This window comes from Pseudonaja textilis, chromosome 16, assembly GCF_049901715.1.
Source record: "Pseudonaja textilis isolate UNSWEBS1 chromosome 16, rPseTex1.2, whole genome shotgun sequence".
NCBI lineage: Eukaryota > Metazoa > Chordata > Lepidosauria > Squamata > Elapidae > Pseudonaja > Pseudonaja textilis.
The window spans coordinates 8882174-8904888 of record NC_142005.1 but is presented as its reverse complement, the minus strand read 5'-3'; the positions used below and the strand labels follow the sequence as shown (position 1 = coordinate 8904888).

General features: G+C 45.4%; 3 protein-coding genes across 3 annotated transcripts; all 3 read left to right on the top strand.

Moving 5' to 3' along the window:
* The first annotated feature begins 1074 nt into the window (after positions 1-1074).
* Positions 1075-6177, top strand: LOC113451955 (protein S100-A4-like). Its single transcript, XM_026723359.2, has 3 exons — positions 1075-1205; positions 4762-4911; positions 5818-6177. The coding sequence occupies exons 2-3, from the start codon at positions 4771-4773 to the stop codon at positions 5980-5982; spliced, it is 306 nt and encodes a 101-aa protein (XP_026579144.1). The 5' UTR covers positions 1075-1205; positions 4762-4770; the 3' UTR covers positions 5983-6177.
* Positions 6178-8412: 2235 nt separating this feature from the next.
* On the top strand, positions 8413-13265 carry S100A5 (S100 calcium binding protein A5). Its single transcript, XM_026723361.2, has 3 exons — positions 8413-8542; positions 11862-12024; positions 12859-13265. Exons 2-3 carry the CDS (start codon positions 11887-11889, stop codon positions 13000-13002), a joined length of 282 nt encoding a protein of 93 aa, XP_026579146.1. The 5' UTR covers positions 8413-8542; positions 11862-11886; the 3' UTR covers positions 13003-13265.
* Positions 13266-15476: 2211 nt separating this feature from the next.
* LOC113451949 (protein S100-A6) lies at positions 15477-20804 on the top strand. The gene is made up of 3 exons (XM_026723350.2): positions 15477-15624; positions 19481-19649; positions 20555-20804. Exons 2-3 carry the CDS (start codon positions 19512-19514, stop codon positions 20687-20689), a joined length of 273 nt encoding a protein of 90 aa, XP_026579135.1. The 5' UTR covers positions 15477-15624; positions 19481-19511; the 3' UTR covers positions 20690-20804.
* The last annotated feature ends 1911 nt before the right edge of the window (positions 20805-22715 follow it).

Below are 22715 nucleotides of genomic sequence, written 5' to 3'. Positions count from 1 at the left end.
GTCCCTCATTGTATCTTCCCGTTCCTATTTTCCTCATGACAAAAAACCCTGAGACGAGACGGAGGGACAGGCCCAAAAGTCACCCAGCTGCCTTTCATGGCTAAGGCAGGACTAGAACTCACCGTCGCCTGGTGATGGTCTCAAAGCCACCCAGCTGGGTTTTCGTAGTTTATTCGTTTTTCTAGGTATTTATTAGAGTTTTATCCGCTCCCAAACCTTCCTCTCATTCTCTCTAGTCTCTTTCTCTCATTCTCTTTCTCTCTCTCTCTCTCTCACTCACTTTCTCTCATTCTCTCTTCCCTCCCTCCCTTTCTATTCTTTCTCTCATTCTATTTTCTCTTTCTCCTTCTTTTTCTGTTTCTTTCTCACTCACTTTTCTCTCTCTAATTTTCTCTGTCTCATCATTCTTCTCTCCCTCCCTTCCTCTTTCTCTGTTCTTTCTCTCATTCTTTCTCCCTCTGTTTTTCTTTGTCATTCTTTTTCTCTCATTCTCTCTTCCCTCTCTTTCTGTTCTTTCTCTCATTCTTTTTCCATTTTTCTTTGTCTCTCATTCTTTTTCTTTCATTCTGTCTCTCATCCTTTCTTCCCTCCCTTCCTCTTTCTCTGTTCTTTCTCTCCTTCTTTCTCCCTCTTTCTCTATTTTTCTTTCTGTCTCTCATTCTTTTCTTTCATTCTGTCTCTCCTCTCTCCCTTCCTCTTTCTCTCCTTCTTTCTCCCTTTTTCTCTATTTTTCTTTCTGTCTCTCATTCTTTTTCTTTCATTCTGTCTCTCCTCTCTTCCTTCCTCTTTCTCTGTTCTTTCTCTCATTCTTTCTCTCTCTTTCTCCCTCCCTCTCTCTCTCTCGTTCTCTCTCACACACATTCTCTCTCTCACACACATTTTCTCTCTTCCTGCTTTTGTAGTTTCCGAGCCATTTGGCTGTCACAGCCTTTTTGGTGCCAAACCACCGGGGGAAAAATATGGGCCGAGGAATTTAGGGCTTAGAGAAGGGGGGAAACAGCCCTTCCAGCGTGACAAACCCTCCAAAGCCAGAAAGTCCCCCCTCCCCCGACTCCTATTGGCCTCTTGGAGAGCTGGGGGAGGACCTCTGGGTGCCCCAAATAAAAGCCCAGATTAGCCAAGGTTACAAATCATGGTTGGAGAGCCAGGGGCTCCTCATTCTGCCCACTCAACTCCAGCCTCAGTTTCCGGTCCAGCTCGCTCTGGTAAGTGGGGGGGTGGATTTTTCTGTGCCAGGGAAAAAGATCCCAGCTTTGGTCAGGGAAAGGATCTGCCCTCTGATCCCAAAAAGGATTCCCCTTTAAGGAGGAGATTTGGAGGCAGGATCGATGCCGGGTTGGTTTCACAGCCGGGCGGGATCTGGAAGGATGGAGAGGTCGACAGGAGGAAAGGAAAGAAGGAAAGGAAAGGAGAGAGAAAGGAAAAGAGAGAGGAGAGAGGAGAGGAGAGAAATGAGGAGAGGAGAAGAGACAAGAAGAGGGAAGGAAAGGAAAAGGAAAGGAAACTAAAGGAATGAAAGGAAAGGAAAGGAAAGGAAAGGAGAGAGAAAGGAAAGAGAAAGGAAAAGAGAGAGGAGAGGAGAGAAATGAGGAGAGGAGAGAAGAAGAGGCAAGAAGAGGGAATGGAAGGAAACTAAAGGAATGAAAGGAAAGGAAAGGAAAGCAAAGGAGCGAGAAAGGAGATAAAAGAAAAGAGAGAGGAGAGGAGAGAAAGGAGGAGGAGACAAGAAGAGGGAAGGGAGGGGAAAGGAAACTAAAGGGAGGAAAGGAAAGGAGAGAGAAAGGAAAGAGAAAAGAGAAAGGACAGAGGAGAGGAGAGGGGACAAAAAGAGGGAAGGGAAGAAAAGGAAAGGAAGGAAAGGAAAGGGGAGAGAAAGGAAAGAGAAAAGAGGAGAGGAAAGGCAGTGAAAGGGGAGGGGAGGATGGAGAGAAAAAGGGGAAAGAGGAGAAAATGAATGAAGGAATGAAGGCAAGAAGGAGGACGAGGAGAGAGGGATAGAGAGGAGGAAGGAAGGAAGGAAGGAAGGAAGGAAGGAAGGAATTGCTCTCCCCCGTCGGCCTCTCAGCCTCCTCTTCCAAACAGCACCTAATTGCAACTTTATTCACCTATTATTTGAACCCCCCAAGAGAAAACCAGGGATGGTGCTAGAATAACTGTAACCCCCACCCACCCCCAACCCCTCAATGGCAGCGGCTGGCAGGTGGCTCTGTGAAACCAGCCTCTCTGGGCATGTGCCAAGTGCTCTCCAGCCATCAGGGACCAATCCTCCCAACGTTTGGTTTTCCAAATGCCTACGGGAGGGTTGGCGGGGGGGGGGAGAGAAGAGCAGGATTTGAACCCCAAAACAAGCGCCAGCCCCTCTTAAATTTGACGCCCTTCTGCTGTGTCCGCCTCGGCCTTTCGGGGCGGGGGGCCTTCCTCCCCGTCCTTTGGGCTTCATTCTTCTTTTCCTCTGCCACGGATGCCCGTCCCAAAGGTGCCAGGCTGGCATCCGAATGACTCACCCTTTCCTCTCTTTGGCCACAGGATTCGCTGGCTGGGGCAGCCCGGGGGTGGGAATACTGTCAGGAAGGAGGAGAAAAAGGGGTTCAGGGGACTGAAAAGGAGGCGTTCATCTCTGCCCCCCCGGTAAAAATTAGGGTGCATCTTAGCCACCAAAACCTCAGGCACACAGGAAAGATGCTTTTTTCCTTTCCTTCTCTCCATCCCTCTCCTTCCTTCCCTTTATCCTCTCCTTCCTTTCTTTCCTTCCTTCCCTGCATCCCTTCTTTCTCTTCGTCCTCTCCTTCCTTTTTCTTCCTTCCATTCCTTCCTTCCCTTCATCCTCTCCTTTTCCTTCTCTCCCTCTCCTTCCCTCCTTTCCTTCATCCCTCCTTCCTTCCTTCCCTCCATCCCTTCCTCCCTTCTTTCCCTCCATCCCTCTCCTTCCTCCTTCCCCTTCTTCCCTCCCTCCATCCCTCTCCTTCCTCCTTCCTTTCATCCCTCTCGTTCCTTCCTTCCCTCCATCCCTTCCATTCTTCTTTCCCTTCATCCCTCTGCTTTCTTCCTTCCTTCATCTTCCTTCCATTCCTTCCTTCCCTTCATCCTCTCCCTTTTCCTTCCCTCCTTCCCTTCATCCCTCTCCTTCCTCCCTCCCTTCCTTTCCTCCATCCCTTCCTCCCTTCTTTCCCTCCATCCCTCTCCTTCCTCCTTTCCCTTCCTCCCTTCTTCCCTCCCTCCATCCCTCTCCTTCCTCCTTTCTTTCATCCCTCTCGTTCCTTCCTTCCTCCATCCCTTCCATCCTTCTTTCCCTTCATCCCTCTGCTTCCTTCCCTTCCTTCATCTTCCTTCCATTCCTTCCTTCCCTGCATCCCTTCCTTCCCTTCATCCTCTCCCTTTTCCTTCCCTCCTTCCCTTCCTCCCTCTCCTTCCTCCCTTCCCTCCCTCCATCCCTCTCCTTCCTCCTTTCTTTCATCCCTCTCGTTCCTTCCTTCCCTCCATCCCTTCCATCCTTCTTTCCCTTCATCCCTCTGCTTCCTTCCCTTCATCTTCCTTCCTTCCTTCCCTCTCCTTCCTTCCCTTCCTCCCTCTTCCCTTCCTTACTTCTCTTATCTTTTCCCTCCTTCGACCCGTTCCTTTCTTCCTTGTCTCTTTTTTTCCCTTTCTGTGTCCCTTCCTTCTCCTTCTCCCTCCCTTCCTCTTGCGTCTCTTCTTTCCTTTCCTCCCTCTCTCCCTTCCTTCTCTGCGCCTTTTCTCTCCTTCCTTCCTTCCTTCCTTCTGCATTCCTTCCTTCCCTCCCCGGGGGAGGCAAAATTGCCTTTTATTTCGTTTTACAAATCCACCCAAGTGGGAGACCCCATTCACTGCCCAGAGCCACGTTTGACCAACCTTGGGCCCCGGGAAGATGGGTGGACTTCAACTCCCAGAGTTCCAGAGCTGTCTGAGGAACGCTGGGAACTGAAGTCCACTCATGCTGTCTGGGGCATTCTGGGAGTTGAGGTCCCCCCCCCTTTTTAAACATGGCCCAGGTTGAGAAACGCCAGTCCCCAACTCCTTTTCTTAACCGATTAGCTGGATCCCCGTGTGCTTCGCTATGAAACTGTGTGGTGGGGCTTACTTTTGGGGGAGGAAAATAAGGGGAGGGGGGGAAATTCTGCCTCTGCCTATCAGCATCCATGGGTATTCATCTGGCTGGCGTCCTGTCAAGGTGTGAGAGAGTTGAGGGCTGTTTGGAAACTGAAGCAGTATTTGCTGTGTGAGCAAGAAGGAGACAGCCAGGAGCCTGGGCGTGGCTTAGCTCAACAGTTCTGTACTAAAGCTGCTTGGGGCTGCTGTGAAACTAAAACTAAAACTCCTCTGCTTGTGTTTTGCATTGGGAAGAGATTTCTTTCCAGGTGGGGAGGAGGAGTCGAACTCCTTAGCATCAGAGCGTGTAATAATAATAATAATAATAATAATAATAATAATAATAATAATAATAATAATAATAATAATAATAATAATATAGGAAATACTCTAAATGCTCTGAGGGTCATTTGGAAAAATCCTTTCTTAGGGAGCCCCTAGAAGCCCAGAGGAACCTACGGGTCAAATTTAAAGTTTGTAGGCTTTACGGTTCCGGAGATTTTTTTGTGATGATGTGATGAGGGATAATTTCGCTTTGACATAGATAGATAGAAGACTGACAAGAGTTGGAAGGGGCCTTGTAGGTCATCTAGTCCAACCCCACCGCCCAAGCGGGAGACCCTACACCGTTTCTGACAGATCCTCCTCTTTCAACAGCACCCAGAAATGGCCACCCCCTTGGAGAAAGCCCTGGACACCATGGTGGTCACCTTCCACAAATATTCCCAGAAGGAAGGAGACCAGTTCAAACTCAACAACACGGAACTGAAGGAGCTGCTGAAACAGGAGCTGCCCGGATTCATCAGCGTAAGTGGTCGTCCTCGACTTATGACTAAAATCAAGCTCCCCCCCCCCCGCCAAAAAACAAAAACTTTAGTCACTAACCATTGTTCAGCGAGTTGTCAGGATTCCGGAGATTGCCCTTGAGCCAAGCTTCAAAAGAAACCAAAAGATTTATTAGGAGCAACCTGCCGGCATTTACCTGTATGAAGCCAACTCTGGAATATGTAATTTACGGTCACCTGTGACCCTCTTTCCTCCCCCCTCCCCCCCTGGGTGTGTCATCAATCAGATTCTCCAACGAAGCACCCGGGCTGGGTGTCAACAATCACGTCCTCCACTGAAGGATTTTTCCTGGGCAGGAGATCTGGTAGCCTAGCTACAATCTTTGTAAGATAAAGAGTTGGAACGGTACTTCTGGTTTTAAAGTGCTGTACTACTCCTTCCGATTCCCCCCCCCTTCTTTACGGCAACTCGAAAACGGGCACAGGACTGCTTTACGAGTTGACACGAGTTTTGTTCGGTGTTACGACCCTTTCCGGCTCACGGATGCTCAGGGAATTCTCCCAATCCCGTTAAGTTAGCCACGCGGTCGTTTGAGCGAACCTATCGTGAAGTCAGGCGGTTTTCAGCGAATCCGGCTTTGACTTGACCTCGCCGGACGGTCGCAAAAGGGGATATATACGACCCCGTCCCGGGCAGGCTGCTGCGGCTGTCGTAAATTTTTCAACGCGGCAACAGGCCGTGCGGAAAACCCGCCATAACGCTGGCTAAACCAACAGGTTGTAAATCAAGGAGTAGCTGTGTTTTAGTCACCCAGCAAGGTTGATTTAAGGGAGGAACCGGGGCAACGTTCCCACCCAACTTCCCTCCCTTCTCCCACCCACCCCAAAATTAAATTAAACGCTCCGTTTTTTTTATTTTTCCCCCCAGAAGAAAAAGGACGAATCCACATTTCAAAAAATCATGAGCAACCTGGATTCCAACAAAGACAACCAGGTGGATTTCAAGGAATACGCCACGTTCCTCGCCTGCATTGCCATGGCGTGCAATGACTTTTTCCACGGATTCCCGGACAAGGTGCCACGGCAGAAGTGAAGTGTGGAGGGGCAGAGGGGCGGGGGGGGGCCGTGACACGAGCGGGCCAGCGTGCAAGACGAGGGCGGTGTAAGGTGACTTCCCGCCTCCTGCAGCCTTTGGTTGGTGCCACAGCTTATCTCTGGCGAAGAGCATAGCCAGTTTCTCTCTCTCCTCACACACACACACACACACACTCACATGCACACACACACAGACATCCCAAGAACAAAATAAAGTTTGCTTTCAAAAAAAAGAAAAAAGAAAAAATACCAAAAAAACAAAAAACAAATCCTTGGTTGTCCTGCTTGTCTCCTGAGGGGCCGGGGATGATGGGCATCGGAGTTTGGGGCGTGGGGAGGAGGAAACCTGGTTTAAAAAAATGGTCCGGGGTATTGGTTGAGGGGGTTCAGTTTTGGAAACAATCAAAGGAAGGAAGGAAGGAAGGAAGGAGAAAGAAAAAGGAAAGGGGAAGGAAGGAAGAGGAAGGAAGGGGGAAGGAAAGAAGGAAGGAAGAAGAAAGAGGAAGGAAGAGGAAGGGAAGGAAGGAAGGAAGGAAGGAAGGAAAAAGATGCAGTGAAGGAAAGAAGAAAGGCACGAAGGAATAAAGAGGGAAGGAAGGAAAGAAGCAAGAAAGGAGGGAAGGAAGAAAAGAAGGAAGAGAGGAAGGAATACAGAGAAGGAAGGAATAGAGAGAAGGAAGGAAGGAAGGAAAGAAGCAAGACGGAGGGGAGGGAAGGAGGGAGGGAAGGAACAAGGGAATGGAGTAAAAGGAAAGGGAAGGAAAAAGGAAAGGGTTAAAAAGGAAGGAAGGAAAGAGGAGGGAGGAAAATGGAAGGAGAGAAAAAAAAAAGAAAAGCTTCAAATCAAAAAAAGCTGACCAGTCAACAAAAAACGCACCAAGAACTTTTAATTTCTTGCAAACTCACTGCAGGCAGGAGCATCCCTTCTTGGTCCCTGGCTTCCTCCGTTGCTAGGCAACCACTTGCCTCCTGCATCCCCTTGGTCCTGCCCAGAGGGACCAAAGCTTTAGATGCTGCTAATGGCCTCCTTTCCTCTCTTTATTTATTTTTGTTTAATGGCCAGCCTTTTTTTTTTTTTTTGACTAAGATCAGATTCTATATTTTTATTATTTTTTAATCCTCTGGCAAAAAGCTTCCTTCAACTTTACGAAATAAACAAGAAAGGAAAAACAGGACCAGCTACATTTCTGCCAGCTACGAAACCGATGTAATCTTTGAAAGTTCTTTTTTGGTGTTGTTGTTTAAATTATAACTTTATATCTTTCCTGCATATTTGGTCTCCTACTTCCTTCTACTTTTTTCCTTATCTTTCAGTTCTTTCTTTTGCTTATTTCTTTCCTTTCGGCTCTAATTTATATTAGTTCTTTATGGCTGCCCTTAAAAAAAACTGTCAATAAGAATTATACATTAAAAAAAAACCCACAGTTGTATCTTTATATCTTTTCTTTTTTTTCCTACTTTATCTTTTGGTTCTTCCTTTTATTTACTTCTTTCCTTTCCATTTTAATTTCCATTAGTTCTTACTGTTGATCTTAAAAAAGTTAAGAATTATACATAAAAAACACATTATATCTTTATATCCTTTTTCTATTTCCTTTTTAATCTCTTCCTTCCTTTCCTTCCTTCCTTTCCCTTCTTTTCCTTCCTTCTTTCCTTTCCCTTACTTTCCTTCCTTCTTTCCTTCCTTTTTTTCTTTCTTTTCTTTCTTTTACTTCTCCCTTTCTTTTTTTTTCTCTTTCTTTCTTTCTTTCTTTCTTTCTTTCTCTCTCTCTCTCTCTCTCTCTCTCTCTCTTTCTTTCTTTCCTTTTTCTTCCCTGTTCCATTTTATTTTATATTATTGCTCTTAAAATTATAAGAATCATACATTAAAGAAACATTATATCTTTCTACCGCCTTCTATTTCGCTTATCTTTTCATTCTTTCTCTTTCTCCGTTTTACTTCGTGTTCATTCTTGTTATCACTCTTCAAATTTCCAGTAAGAATTACACATGCAAATTATACCTGTATTTCTTCCTTCTACTTCCTTCTGTTTTCGTTCTCTGATCGCACCTCTAGTCCTTCCTTCAAATAAATAAATAAATAAATATAACTACAATGACGTGGGAAAATACCCGAACAAAGCTAAATACTATATATGTAAGTACCCGCGAAAGCTTAAGAAAACATACATACATACATACATATATATGAACTTTTTTTTTCTTAAAAAAAAATAATAATCAGGAAACACATGATAAAAATGGAAGGGGTCGAGGGACTTAAAAGATAGCGGGGCTGATTTTGGGAAAGACTTTCCTGCCAGGAAGGTCTGAACTTCTCAATGGTTTTAAAGACATTTCAGTGTTTAAGCCACTTCAAATCTGGGGTGTTTTGATCTCACTTCAAACCCATGTTCAACCCAGAGGGAGAATGCAATGGGTCCCCGGGGGCTTTCCGCCATATTCCTTTCTGCTAGCCTCCATCCCTAGAGACCCTACACCGTGTATAAGAAGATACTTAAGCCACCACGCCCGATTCCCTTGCTTTGCCTCTTCAAGCCCATCATCCACGGTCTTCGGTGAGTTGGCTTTTTAATCTGGTATTGATCTTAAAACGTTCGCTTTCCCCTCGCGTCAAATTGGGGTTTCGGATAACTCCAATGGAGTCTCTTTCCCTCCTTTTATTTCCCACGAGTTGGTCTTTTGTAAAGAGTTTCTTTATTTTTTTAAAACCTGCCTGCTTTTTTTCTTCCCCTTTTTAGTTGGGAGAAGGCAGCCAAGCCTCCAGGTTTAGGAGCAGTCTACCTTGGAATTCTGGTTTCGGGAGACTGAACTATACAGCGTTGGCATCCTGCTTGTAGTTTCTCATTCATGGCAGGTTAGCCATAATAACCACAATGAATAATCATATATGAAATTTTAGCTGCCTGAGTCTCAGCGACTCTATGATGCAAAGCATCTGAATAGATTCTTGGAACTAAAATGCTGGGATTTTTTTTTTTTTTAATTCGAATTTTATTGCCATCAGGACATGATGTAATAAATATTCAGTGGATCGTTAGGCTAATATATTCTTATTGAATACATTCACAAATCTTTTCATCGCCCGAAAAGCCACACCCGTTGCTAAGCAGGAGGTTCGTAAGGCAACCACCAAGTTAGCCGGAATTATAACAAGGCATTATTTAATTTTCCAGTGGTCTGAGCAGGCTGAAATGTTTGGACAAGGCAGTGGCTTTTTCAAATTTGTGCCTATTTACTCGGCTTCATATGAGTCACTCCTTTACAAAAGTTAAACATCAAAGCCTGAAGTTTTAAGCTCATCCCTTAAAAAAGAAAAAAGAAGAATAATTTAAAGATACAGGGGCCTTGCTAGTTTTTGTTTTCCCCAGGACCGGAATTTTTCTTCCTTCCTTTCCTTCTGGCCTTGGCTCTTCTTTCTCGAAACTGCAAAACCTGTTATTTTTGCAAACTCCCCTTCTTGCAAAGATCTGTTTGCTGCGTTCGCCGAAGCCCTGGCAACGGATCGGGGTGATGACTGAGCTTTAAAACAAGTAGATTCAGGAGACGGATGGATAAGAGGGAAAGGGAGAGAAAGAAGGAGAGAGAGAGAGAGAAGGAGAGAAGGTAGGCAGGCAGAGGAGGGAAGCAGGGAGGAAGGAAGGAGTGGAAGGAAGGAAGGAAAATATGGAGATGAGAGGAAGAAAGAGAGGGAGGGAAGGAAGAAAAAATAGAAAGAGAAAGAAGGAAAAGATAAATAATATCAGATAAAAAGATGGATGGATAGATAGATAGACAGACAGACAGAGAAAAGCTAGAAAAAAGAAGAAAAATGTAAATGATAGATACGATAGATAGATAGATAGATAGATAGATAGATAGATAGATAGATAGATAGATGGATGGATGGATAGATAGATAGATAGATAGATAGATAGATAGATACATAGATAAGAATGAGAGAGAGGTGATAGTCAAATAGAAGATAGATAGATAGATAGATAGATAGATAGATAGATAGATAGATAGATGAGAATGAGAGAGAGAGAGGTGATAGTCAAATAGAAGATAGATAGATAGATAGATAGATAGATAGATAGACAGATAGATATGGAACTAATTGGCCGCTAATAAATGTAAATATTTATTTATGGCATACAACCAAGATATAGATATTCAACACCCAGACTTCCCCAACCAGCATGCTTTCTAATTCCCAGGGTTGAAATTCATTCATGCAAACTGGGGGGATTCTGGGACCGAAGCCCCCCCACCCTTCAAATTACTAAGTTTGCAAAACCTTGCTCTGGAGGGACGAACAGTCAACCACAAAAACCGCACGCACACACACCCATTTTTTTTAAAGCTGTTCCGTTCCACCATCCCTTGGATTAACACTCCTTTTTTTATATTCCGAATTTCGCTCTCTGCTCGCTTTGCTACTCTAGGCAGGGTGGTGTGTGTGTCTGTGTGTCTGTGTGTGTGTCCTCAATCAGCAGATCACTATCCCCTTATTGAATTATATTTCCCCATCCCAGCCCTTCTGCAAATATTTTGAGACGGTGATTCCTCTCTATATACGTGGACGACTGTGTACATGATTTGCTCCAAACATTTTCAACTTAGCTGGACATGCCAACCACCAATATTAGGAGGGTTTGTGGGGGGGTATTGCACTTATCTGCTCACGCCCACTAAGTTGCACCAACTTTATCTCAATTTCTCAACTTTGCAAAAGCCTCCCTGGCTTTTTGAAACACCCACTTCAACTTTGCTCCAGAATCCAGGATTATTTTGCAGGAAGGCTGCTGGATTGCAACTCCCATCAGCCACAGCCAGCCGAGTAAAATCTCCACCACCACCCAAGTCAGAATGTTAAGTGTAACACTTACCCACCTGAGTAGAAAGATGGTGGCCAAAATCCGGCGTGATTTTTGCAAAAATAAAATAAAATGCAACTTGGCTTGCTTACGTGAGCTCTCCATTTCAAGCTCTTTTTAGCCCTTTAAGGCAGTCTGCTCTCCAGGGAGATTCTGGAGGTTTAAAAAAAAATACATATATACATAAATGCATACATACATTAACACACACACATATACATATACCTACACACACACACACACACACACACCACAAAGAAAACATTTAAAGAAATAATTAATCAATATTTAATCAAATATTTAAAGAGAGAACTTCATCTCGAAGCTGAGTTGCTCAATAGTGTGATATCTGTTAAATTTAATCAACAGATAAATTGCTATAAATTTAATCAACGGATAAAGGGCTATAAATTGAATCGACCGATAACAAGAGCCATAGTTTTTGTCAATCAAAAATCAGCACATATTGGGGGAAAAAAATAGAGAGAGCTAATGCAGAGCCTTTTAAGGAAAGAACACAGACTCCTTAAAAGCCTTAAAACCAAACATTTAAAGTTAGGGCGAAAGATTGAAAAAGAAACCAAAAGTTAAGATTTTATCGGACAAATTCCAGATAAAAGCACTTACAAGCACCTTCCAAAAAAAAAAAAGCTTACATCAAGCAACCATTACAAACCAACAGAAAAAGTGCCTTTAAAAAAAACAACAACTAGTATTTCTCAAACTTGGAAACTTTTAAGAGATGTGGACTTCAACTCCCAGAATTCTCCAGCCGGGGGGAATTCTGGGAGTCGTAGTCCACAGACCTTTAAAAAGACAGACCCGAGAAATGACGAAAGAAGTGGAGAAAGCGGAATATAAAAACCGGGTTATTACAGAGGCCAGAAATTAAACTGCAGGAGCGTGAAATAATTCTCGGCGGATGCAGAAAGTAAAATCGGATGGGACCCCCTCCCCAAATCTCCACGTGCAACTGATAGACCCCCACCGGCACCCCCCACTCTTTCTCCTCTTCCAGACCATCCTTGGTGCCCCCTGACCCAATGGAGACCCAGCTGGAGAAAGCTTTGGCCACCCTGGTGTGCACCTTTCACAAATATTCCGGCCGAGAAGGTGACAAATTGACCCTGAGCAGGCAAGAATTGAAGGAGCTGGTCCAGGAGGAGTTGGCTTTGGGAGAGGTAAGCGGGATGTGGGGAAAAAGAGGGAAAACGTTCCCCTCACTTAGTGGGTGTGAAGTTATAAACTGGGCACGTTGTTTTTTTTTAAAAAAAAAAATGCAAGGGGAAAAAAAAAACCCGCAAGAAACTCAGCCCAAGTTTCTAGTCCTCGTGATTCCAAGGGCCAGGGAAGGTCGATTTTACCTGTTACGGGTTGTGACCAGCCTGTAATTTTGGGAGGTGACCCCCACCCCTCATGACCGTGCCTTTTTCTGTGGCAGAATAAGAGATCATCAGAGTTGGAAGGGACCTTGTAGGTCATCTAGACCACCCCCGGCCCAAGCGAGAGATTCTGTGCCATTTCTTGGAAGTGGCAGTCGCTAAGCGGATGTTGGCCATCACAAAGGGATGGCGCCATTCCTCATGGGTTTTCACCGGAAACTGGGGGGAGAGAGAGAGAGAGAGAGAGAGAGAGAGAGAGAGAAAGAGCATCGTTAAAACGCAGTCCCGTGCCAAATGGTCATAAAAGTGGATCGTTGCCGAGCCACGGAAAACGGGCTCGGAGGAAGGTGGGGGAACATTGCGGACGGGGACGGGGTGTCAATTCCTGTTTTGGGACTGGCTAAGTCGTAAGGTCGAGGAGTGCTGTGCCTTATGAATCTCGAGGGGGTCATGAGGACTAGAGCCCCAGGCTGGGAGTTGAACTCAGCCCTGGGAAGTTCAGCCCCGAAGCAGCAAAACAAAGCAAAGCAAAAACCGGATAACAAAACTCCGGGATTCGTCGCGAGACCCTTTGTCCGACTATTACGGCACATCTCGAACCCAGAACCTTTTCTCCTTCTCTCCCCCTTGCAGAAAATGAAGAATCGTGGGATCGACAAGCTGATGGAAAGCCTGGATAAGAATCACGACGACGAGATCGATTTTAAGGAATATACCAATTTCCTGACGGCCCTCTGCATGTCCTACAATGAATTCTTCCAAAAGGACGCAAAGTGAGGAGCGTCCTTCAATGAGGGGAGGGAGGGGAGAGAAGGAAAGGAAAAAAAAAACCCTCTCAGCATCTCTGAGTAATATTATTCTCGATATCTAAATTAATAAAATGCAGAGTCTGAGGACGGCAGAATAAAAGGGGAGCGACGTGGCAAAAATGGTGATCGGTTTCTTTTTTTAAACTATTGTTCACGTCTGTTTGTTGGTTGACTTTTCAGGCAATGGTTACATTCGATAAATTAAATTTCTGGGTGACGGGGAAATGTATGTATGTATGTATGTATGTATGTATGTATGTATATATATCCCTGTCGCCCAGAAATTTAATTTAATTATATACACACACAATTTCTATATTTCTATATATCTCTCTTTCTATCTAATCTATACATCTAATCTATCTCATCTAACTAATCAATCTACCTATCTATCCACCTACCTACCTACCTTATCTATCATCTACCTACCTACCTCTATCTAATCTATCTCTCATCTACCTACCTACCCCGTCTTCCATCTATCTATCTATCTATCTATCTATCTATCTATCCTCTATCTATCTATCTATCTATCTATCCTCTATCTATCTATCCTCTATCTATCTATCTATCTACCTATCTACCTCATCTACCTACCTACCCCTATCATCTATCTATCTATCTATCTATCTATCTATCTATCTATCTATCTATCACATCTGTCTGTCTGTCTTTCTTTCATCTATCTATCTATCTATCTATCTATCTATCTATCTATCTATCTATCTATCTATCTATTTCTCCCACCACAATCATGGCCATCCAGAAAAGCGTTGCAGGTTTACAAACTTGGGCTTTGCGTAATAACACGCCTGGAGAGAACCTCAGATTCAGTTCAATTTCTTCCCCCAGTGAGGAAATCAACATTTTTTTTTAAAAAAAAATCCCTTTTGCATCTCAAAAACGGGCTTCAAACTGGCAACGCAGCAACCACGCAGCCAGCGTCGGGTTGGGTGATGTAGAGGGATATATTTTGGCAGCCCAAATCCCTCCTGGGGCCACCCACACCCGGAAGTGGGGCTTGAACTATCAGGACCTTCAAGTTGGTACAGCTTTTGACTCCCAAGAGTGAGACGAGGAGGTTTCAGACTCACACCGTTTTGTGTGAGTTTTGCCCCAAGGTCGCACTTTGAGGATTGGCAGGAAAAGAAAGAAAAAAAAAAGTGTACAGACAACAAATCGAGAGGCCACAAACGCTTCCTTTTTCTCCAGATAATTACAGGAAGACTTTGCCCCCGAAACCAGCCAGCCAGACAAAGAAATAGGAATATTGATTTATTCCTTGCCTAATTGTCCATTTAAAATTAAAAAAACCCCACCCGACTGCGTAAAATCTCATTTTCTTAGTGGTCGGGGGAGAATTAAGATTCGGAAAGACAGAAAATGAAGAAAGAAAGAAAGAAAGAAAGAAAGAAAGAAAGAAAGAAAGAAAGAAAGAAAGAAAGAAAGAAAGAAAGAGAGATGGAAGGAGATGAACTGAGACAGAAAGAAAGAAAGAAAGAAAGAAAGAAAGAAAGAAAGAAAGAAAGAGAGAGAGAGAGAGAGATGGAAGGAGATGAAATGAGACAGACAGAAAGACAGAAAGAAAGAAAGAAAGAAAGAAAGAAAGAAAGAAAGAAAGAAAGAAAGAAAGAAAGAAAGAAAGAAAGAAAGAAAGAAAGAGATGGAGGGAGATGAACTGAGACAGAAAGAGAGAAAGAGATGGAGGAAGAGGAAATGAGACAGACAGAAAGAAAGGAAGAAAGAAAGAAAGAAAGACAGACAGACAGACAGACAGAAAGAAAGAAAGAGGGAGATGGAGGGAGATGAAATGAGACAGACAGGAAGGAAGGAAGGAAGGAAGGAAGGAAGGAAGGAAGGAAGGAAGGAAGGAAGGAAGGGATGGAGGGAGATGAACTGAGACAGAAAGAAAGAAAGGGAGGGAGGGAGGGAGAAAGAAGAGAGAGAGGAAGGAAGAGAAAAAAAGAAGGAAGGAAAAGGAAAAGGAAGAAAGAAAAAGAGGGGGAGGAAGGGAGGGAGAGAGGGAGAGAAAGAAGGAAGAAAAAGGAAAGGAGAAAGGGGAGAGAGAGAAGAGAAAGAAGAAGGGAGGGAGGAAGAAAAAGAAAGAAGGGAAGGAAGGAGAGAAAGGGAGAAAGGGAGGGAGAGAGAAAGAATGGGAGAGAGGAGAGAGAGGGGGAAGGGAGGGAGAAATAAAAAGAAAGGGGGAGGAAGAAAAGGGGGAGAGAAAGAAAAGCAAGCAAGCAAGCAGAGGCCGAAACAAAGTATAAAGGAGCGGATCAAGTTTCTAGCCCTCAGGATAAAACCAAACCTTTTTTTTTTCCCAACCAACTTCTTTTTTTAAAAAAAGGACCAGGGAAATGTTTCAACCTGCATCATCGGATTTAATAGCAGCCAATTAAGGTGGGGTGTCTGAGATGCAAAGGAAGGGGAGGGGCTTTTCCCTTCCACCCCATCCGACGTCTCCGGGGGGGGCAGGTTTGGCCAGGCCAGGCCCCTCCCCTCCCCATAAATCTGGACACCCCCCTCGGTGCGTCCACCACTTTCCCTTGTCCAGCCGTCTCGCCGCACCTCCTCTCTCTTTCATTTTGCAGTAAGTATTCCTCCCTTCTTGCCATCTTTCTCCTTCGGGTTTTTTGTTCCCCCTCTTTTCTCCTTCCGAAGAATTGGGGGGACGTTGGGGAGGAGGAGGAGGAGGAGGAGGAGGAAGGAGTGGGGAGCGGGGGGGGGAATGATCTTCCTCGCACCCCCCCTCCACCCAAAGGAAAAGTTTGGGTTTCTTTTGGAGGCGGGTGGAGAGTAAGGAATTTGTAAAAAAAATGGCTCAGCCAGTCGGGAAAAGTAGGAGAGAAAATAACAAGATAGAGGGGAAAAAAAGAACAGAAAATAACATTTGGGGGGAGGCCTTGGTTATGGTTATCCCTTCCCTTCCCCTTCCTTCCTTCCTTCCTTCCTTCCTTCCTTCCTTCCTTCCTTCCTTCCTTTCCTTCTTTTTCTCTTTCCTTCCTTCCTTTCCTTCTTTTTCTCCCTCCCTCTATCCTCTATCCCTCCCTTTCTTTTTTCTTCCTCCCTTCCTTCCTTTTCTTTCCTTCCTTCTTTTCTCCCTCCTCTCTCCTCTATCCCTCCCTTTCTTTTTTCTTCCTCCCTTCCTCCCTTTCCTTCTTTCCTTTTTCTCCCTCCCTCTCTCCTCTATCCCTCCCTTTCTTTTTCTTCCTCCCTCCCTTCCTTCCTTTTCTTTCCTTCCTTTTTCTCCCTCCCTCTCTCCTCTATCCCTCCCTTTCTTTTTTCTTCCTCCCTTTCCTTCTTCCCTTTCTTTCTTTTCTCCCTCCCTCTCTCTCCTCTATCCCTCCCTTTCTTTTTCCTTCCTCCCTTCTTCCCTCCCTTCTTCTTCCTCCCTTCCTCCTCTCCCTCTCCTGAAGAGGATTGATTGCCCTCCCGACCGCAGCTGCCGCCTTCTTAATCCCGCCACACACGCCCCCCTCCCCGGGGCATGTGCAGAGCGGCACCCGGCCATCCTAGCAGCAGACTCCTTTGCAATAGGGAGGGTGGGAGCGGGGTGGGTGGGCAGCCAGTTAAGTTTAAGGACGATCGAGGATGGTGGGGTGGTGGTGGTTTCCTGGGGTTGGACTAGATGACCTCTAGGGTTCCACACACACACACACACACAGCTCTGTTCTTCTGTTAAATAGCGGGGGGGGAGAAAGCAAAATGTCTTCCTTCGCTGGAGAAAGTCTGGCAGCCACACCCGGCGTGGGTGGGTCATTGGGGAGGGGGGCAAAGAGACCCTTCTACTCCCACTAGTAACCCACGGTCCCTAGTGGGGGGCCCCTGAAAACTTTCTACACCCCCCCTTCTCCGCCATCTTGCCAGGGTCTCTCCTTTGGTGGGGGCAGCGGGAATAAGAGACACACAATGGGTGGGGCCGTTGCCACCCCAACACACCCCACGCAAAGTTACTCACCATCGGTTGGCTGGCTAAGTTAACTTTCCAAAGTTTTCCCCCCCAACCCAATTTGTGATGCCCCCTGGTGGGAAAACCTGGGAATGTGCAAAATTTGGGGGGGGGGGAAATTTGAGGAAGGGGTGCAGGTTTTTGTTTAGGGTACCCTGGAAACTTTTTCTCTTTACTTCTCCACCCCCCCCCAAAAAAAAAACCCCCACTTCTCACCGGTCCAGAAAGGAGACCCCCCAAAAAATTAAAATCGATCAGCGGCTCAATTCGAACCGCAGCTCTTCCCCGTTGCGTCCTGCGCCGGCTTTCCCCTTCGTCTCTCGATGTCTTCCAGCGTCTCACTTTGCAACCAGCAAGGGAAAAAGGTCCTAGTTTGGAGAGGGAAATAAATACATAAATAAATAAGTCAATAAATAAATCCCCTCCCGGGGGCATGGGGTGCTTTTAAAAATAAAGGCCCTTTTCCAAAAGGAAATATATTTTTTTTTATTATTTTAGAATAAAAGAAATCAAAAATAAAAACATCAGGGAATAACGGCTGAGATTTGGCCGGCCGTTTTTAAGACCATTTTGGAAATGATATTGTTTACGGCTTGCAAACCGTCCGGGATTTGTGTATCCGTTTGCAGGAAAACGCACCGAATTCAGGGAAAATGGCAGGATGTTAAATGACATTTATTTATTTTTTGGCAGATGAAAAAGACGAGGAGTTGGCTATGAAGGAAAGGGAAGTGGGGGAAAAAAAATTTCATTTTTTGCAGTGGAAAAACAACCCTTCTGGTCAGGGCCAGGCCGAGAGGTGGTCGGATGACCAGACAAGAAAGAAAATGAGGATTTTCATTTCATTTTTTTTTTTTCTACCCCGGGAGATTAGAAGCTCCTGGCCTCGTTCGGAGGGCTTGTGTGTAGTTTGGGATGTGTTTGTGAACTCACAACGTCACAGCTGGCAAGGAAGCAGGAATGCCAACCGGTGGCGTCGCCGGGAAATCTCATGGCTTAAATTAAGTCAAAGGAGAAGTAGGGAGAAGGGAAGGGAAGAAGGAAACAGGAGAAAGGAGAGAGGAGAAAAAGAGAGAAAAGAGGTGGAAAAAGAGAAAGGAGAGACGAGAGGGGAAGGGCAGGGCGGGAGAAAAGAGGAAGGAAGGAAGGGGAAGGAGAAAGAAAGAAGGAGAAAGGAAAGGAAGGAGAGGAGGGAAAGAAGAGAGGCGGCAGGGGAAAGGAAAGAGGAAAGGAAAAGGAAAGGAGGAAAGAGGAAAAGGAAAAGAAAGGAAAAGGAAAAGGGGAGAGGAAGGGGGAGGAGAGGACAAAAAAAGGAAAGATGGAGAAAAGGAAAAGGGGAGAGGAAAGGAGGGGAAGAAAAAAAAGGAAAGAAGGAGAAAAGGAGACGGGAGAGGAAAGGAGGGGAAGAAGAAAAAAGGAAAGAAGGAGAAAAGGAGGGGAGGGGAGGAAGAAAGGAAGGAAAAAAGGAAGGAAAAAAAGGAGAAAGGAAAAGGAAGATACCCAAGTGAAAAGGGCCACTGACCCAGAGGGAAATGAGTTAATGAATTTTTCTGCAAAAGTGGGATTTGGGGGTCAGGCCCTATTGCTCCCCCCCCCCCAGCCACCCTTAGCCTGCCAATCAAAAAAAGATATATATTTTTTTCAAAAATAAGCACCCTGGCCCGTCTGAAAGGAAACTTAAAAACACGAGAGTGGATCAGGCACCCCGGAGGAGCAGGAATTCTCTGGTTTCGCTCCGACAAGGAAGCAGGGGGTCAGGCTAAATGACCTCCGGGTGCGCCCCTCAAACTTTGGCCTGAATATTCGACTCGGGGAATGAGGAAAGCATTGGGAGGGAGCAGAAGAAAGCAAGGATTCAATATGGTGGTTGGGAGGAGGGGGTGGAAAAGAAAAAGACGGGTGGGGACTTTTAAGGTAGACTCCTCCTAGCCAAAGAGGCTCCACGAGGGGAAATTAAAAGAAGGGAAAAAAAGAGCGAGTGTTTTTAGGGCGGGGAATTGGAGCCGGGCCCAGCCCAGCCTGAAGGAATATTTTTGAATACCTTTGAACGTGGTCATTAAAATGAAATCACAGCTTAAAATCAAAAGCCTCTTTGGAGCCGGAGGAAAATATATATATTTATATATATATATATATATATAAAAAATGACGTGGGAAAATACCCAAACAAAGCCGAATACCATACATGTAAGTACCCGTGAAAACTTCACACACACACGTATACATACACACACACACACACACACATACACACACACACACACACACACACATACACATGCATATTTTAAGATTTTAAGTTGTGGCCAAAAAATAATAATAATTCGGAATATTTCCCCTACCACCCTCCGTTTCTCGGGTTTGGTTGGTAACCGAATGCAAAGCGAAGCCAGCTTTGAGGACAAAGAATAAAAAAATATTGAAAATTAAAAGGAGAAAAAGGAGACGGGAAAAAAAAAAAAAGCTTGGGATTGTTCTTTCTCTCCCCCCCGTCTAGATCCTCTCTCCCGAGGTTCCGAGTTCGAATCATGTCCACCGCCATCGACCAAGCCCTCTGCACCCTGGTGGCCGTTTTCCACAAATATGCGGGCAAGGACGGTGACAAGAACTCCCTGAACAAGAGTGAACTGAAGGAACTGATCAAGAAAGAGCTGACCATCGGACCGGTAAGTGCACCCAAGGAAAAGGGAGGGGTATTTTTTTTAACCATGAGGACTAGCCTCTTGATTCGGCCAACGTCGGCCCTTTCCAACCCCTCTCCACCCTTAAATCCCGTCTCCTTCTATTTCTTCTCCTCCTCCTATTTCTTCCTTCTCCTCCCTATTTTTATTCTTCTCCTTCTCCTATTTCTCCTTCTATTTTTCTTCTTTTTCTCCTCCTCCTTTTTCTATTTCTTCTCCCATTTCTTCTATTTCTTTTCCTTTTCCTATTTCTTCTATTTTTTCTCCTCCCTCCTTCTATTTCTTCTCCTTCTTTTTCTTTTTCTCCTCCTTTTTCTATTTCTTCTCCCATTTCTTCTATTTCTTTTTCTTTTCCTATTCTATTTTTTTCTCCTTCTATTTCTCCTCCTCCTATTTCTTCTCCTATTTCTCCTTCTTCTATTTCTTCTCTTTTCTTTTTCTCCTCCTCCTTTTTCTATTTCTTCTCCCATTTCTTCTATTTCTTTTCCTTTTCCTATTTCTTCTATTTTTTTCTCCCCCTCCTTCTATTTCTCCTCCTATTTCTCCTTCTATTTCTTCTTCTCCTTTTTCTTTTTCTCTTCCTCCTTTTTCTATTTCTTCTTCTCCCATTTCTTCTATTTTTTTCTTTTCCTATTTCTTCTATTTTTTCTCCTCCCTCCTTCTATTTCTTCTTCTATTTCTTTTTCTCCTTCTCCTTTTTCTATTTCTTCTTCTCCCATTTCTCCCATTTCTTTTTCTTTTCCTATTTCTTCTATTTTTTCTCCTCCCTCCTTCTATTTCTCCTCCTATTTCTCCTTCTCCTCCTATTTCTTCTTCTCCTCCTTCTATTCCTCCTCCACCTCCACCTCCTCATTATTATTATTATTTTTTTCCTCCCCTTGTCACTCCAGAAACTGCACGAAGCCGAGATCCAGGGGCTGATGGAGGATTTGGACCGGAACAAGGATCAAGAGGTCAATTTCCAGGAATACGTTACCTTCCTGGGCGCTTTGGCCATGATTTACAATGAAGCTTTGACCAGCTAGGCTGGACAGTGGGGGAAACTGGGGGGGTTGGGGGGGGGCTTGAAAGAGAAACCAGGCCCTGGGGAGAATTTAAGGATGATTTAAGAAGAAGAAAAAAAAACTTTTTTTTTCCCAACTTTCCGACTGGTCTTTTGTCTTTTTGTCGTCTTCGTTCGGAAAAGGAACCGTTCCTCCCCCACTCGCCCCCCCCACCCCCCAAAAAAGTTGTATTTCCATCATCCCTACTCCTGGGTGTGAAGAAAGCAGGGGGGGGGGGGAGAAATCTGTTTTCCGTATCGATTGGGGAAGGTCCTCGACTTAGGACCGCAGCTTGTCGTTAAGTGAGACGCGTCCCTTACGGGGAAGGCGACCCCCCACCCCCACCCATGGGTGTTGACTCAGATCACCGGGGGGAGGGGGGAGAGTTTGGTGAGTCAGAGAATCCAACTTCGAACTGCCCTTCGCTCGTGGGATGACCGGTTTTTTTTTTTTCAAGGAGCGTCGCAAATGTGGAACGGGTGCTAAGTCGAGGACTCCCCGCACGGCGGAGAGGAGCTGTTTTGGGTAGATGCGGGAGTGAAACAGGGGAGGAGTTTGCGGTTCAAATCATGTCATCGGGAGGGGCTTGCCAGCAGAGCCGTAGGATCTCCTGCTTGGGTCGGGGGTTGGACTAGACAACCTCCGGGGGTCCCTTTTTCCAGCCTTAGGATTCCAACCTGCGTTTTCGACAAAGCTGCAAAAAGGCTTCTGGCGGGAGGGGGAAAAAAACCTGCTTTTAAGGATCCTCAGGGGGCTGGCACACATTTCCCCCCCAAATTTCTCAATTCCCACGGCTCGTTCCCACATTATTTAATTAATGACAATTTCAATCATTACAAAAAATCATTGCGCCTTTTTTAAAACGGGGTGGGGCAGGGGTCCTGTCAATCAAGTTTGACAGCGACCTAGCTTGGGAGTCGCCGAGAGCCGAAACTCACCCCAAGTACGACCACGACGCATCCCAACGTCGACGGGTGTTAAGCGAAGTTTGCTCTCCCCCCGCCAATTTTCCCCTTTTTAACTTTTCTTGCCACCGTCGTTAAACGGATTGCTGCAGCGGATGAGTTAGCGACCTCGTCGTTAAGTGAATCCGGATTCCCCGCCCCTTCTTTTTGAATGTTCCGGTCAGAAAAGTCGCAAAAGGGGGACGCAAGCGACTCGTCTTAAGTAGGAATCGCGGGATCAGGGGAAAACGGTGCCAAGGTTTTGAACTGCGGGAAAAAACAGTGCCGTTGTACGGGCCGCTAAACGAACCGTTGTAAGTTGAGGACTACCTGTGTGGCTGAAGGATGACCCTGGAAGGAAGTAGTTCACGAAATACACCCACCCACCCCAATTCCATCAGAGCTAAAATGGGTCCAGGGTTGGGGATCTCGCAGGCCAGGTTGGGGGGTGGGGTGGTTCGGTCAATAAGCTCTGTTCAAACAAACCATGGTTTCATGCGAGCCCACCACCACCGCTCTCTTCTCTGGGATGACAATTTTTGTCGTGGGAAAAGGAAATCCTCCGGGAAAGGAATCATTCCTCTTCCCTTGAATAGAAAAATCAGAATTAGGGAGGCGTTTTCTCCTCCAAAATGGATGGAAATCCCCGTTTTTAGGAGCCAGGGGACGCTTCGCTAAACCCGGATCGAACAAACCAGAGTTTCATGGAAGGCCACTATCTCTCTCTTCTCTGGGATGACAACCGTTGAAGTGGGGAAAAAAGGGAGCGCTCAGGAAAACGTCCCCTTGAACAAAAAATCAGAATTAGAGAAATATTTTTTCCCCACAAAATGGCTGGAAATTCCCGTTATAAGCGCCAGGGGGCGCCCTTGATAAACCCTGATCGAACAAACCAGTTTCTTGCAAGGCCACACCTTCTTTAGCACGCAAGAGCGGTGCGATGGTCGCGCGGGAAAGCCCCTCTTCCCATGAACAAAAAATTAAAAAGGGGAAATAGAAAAGATATTAAATTGTTGGAAATCCTGCTTTGGAGCCATCCGGAAGGGAACGATAAGCGGAATCGA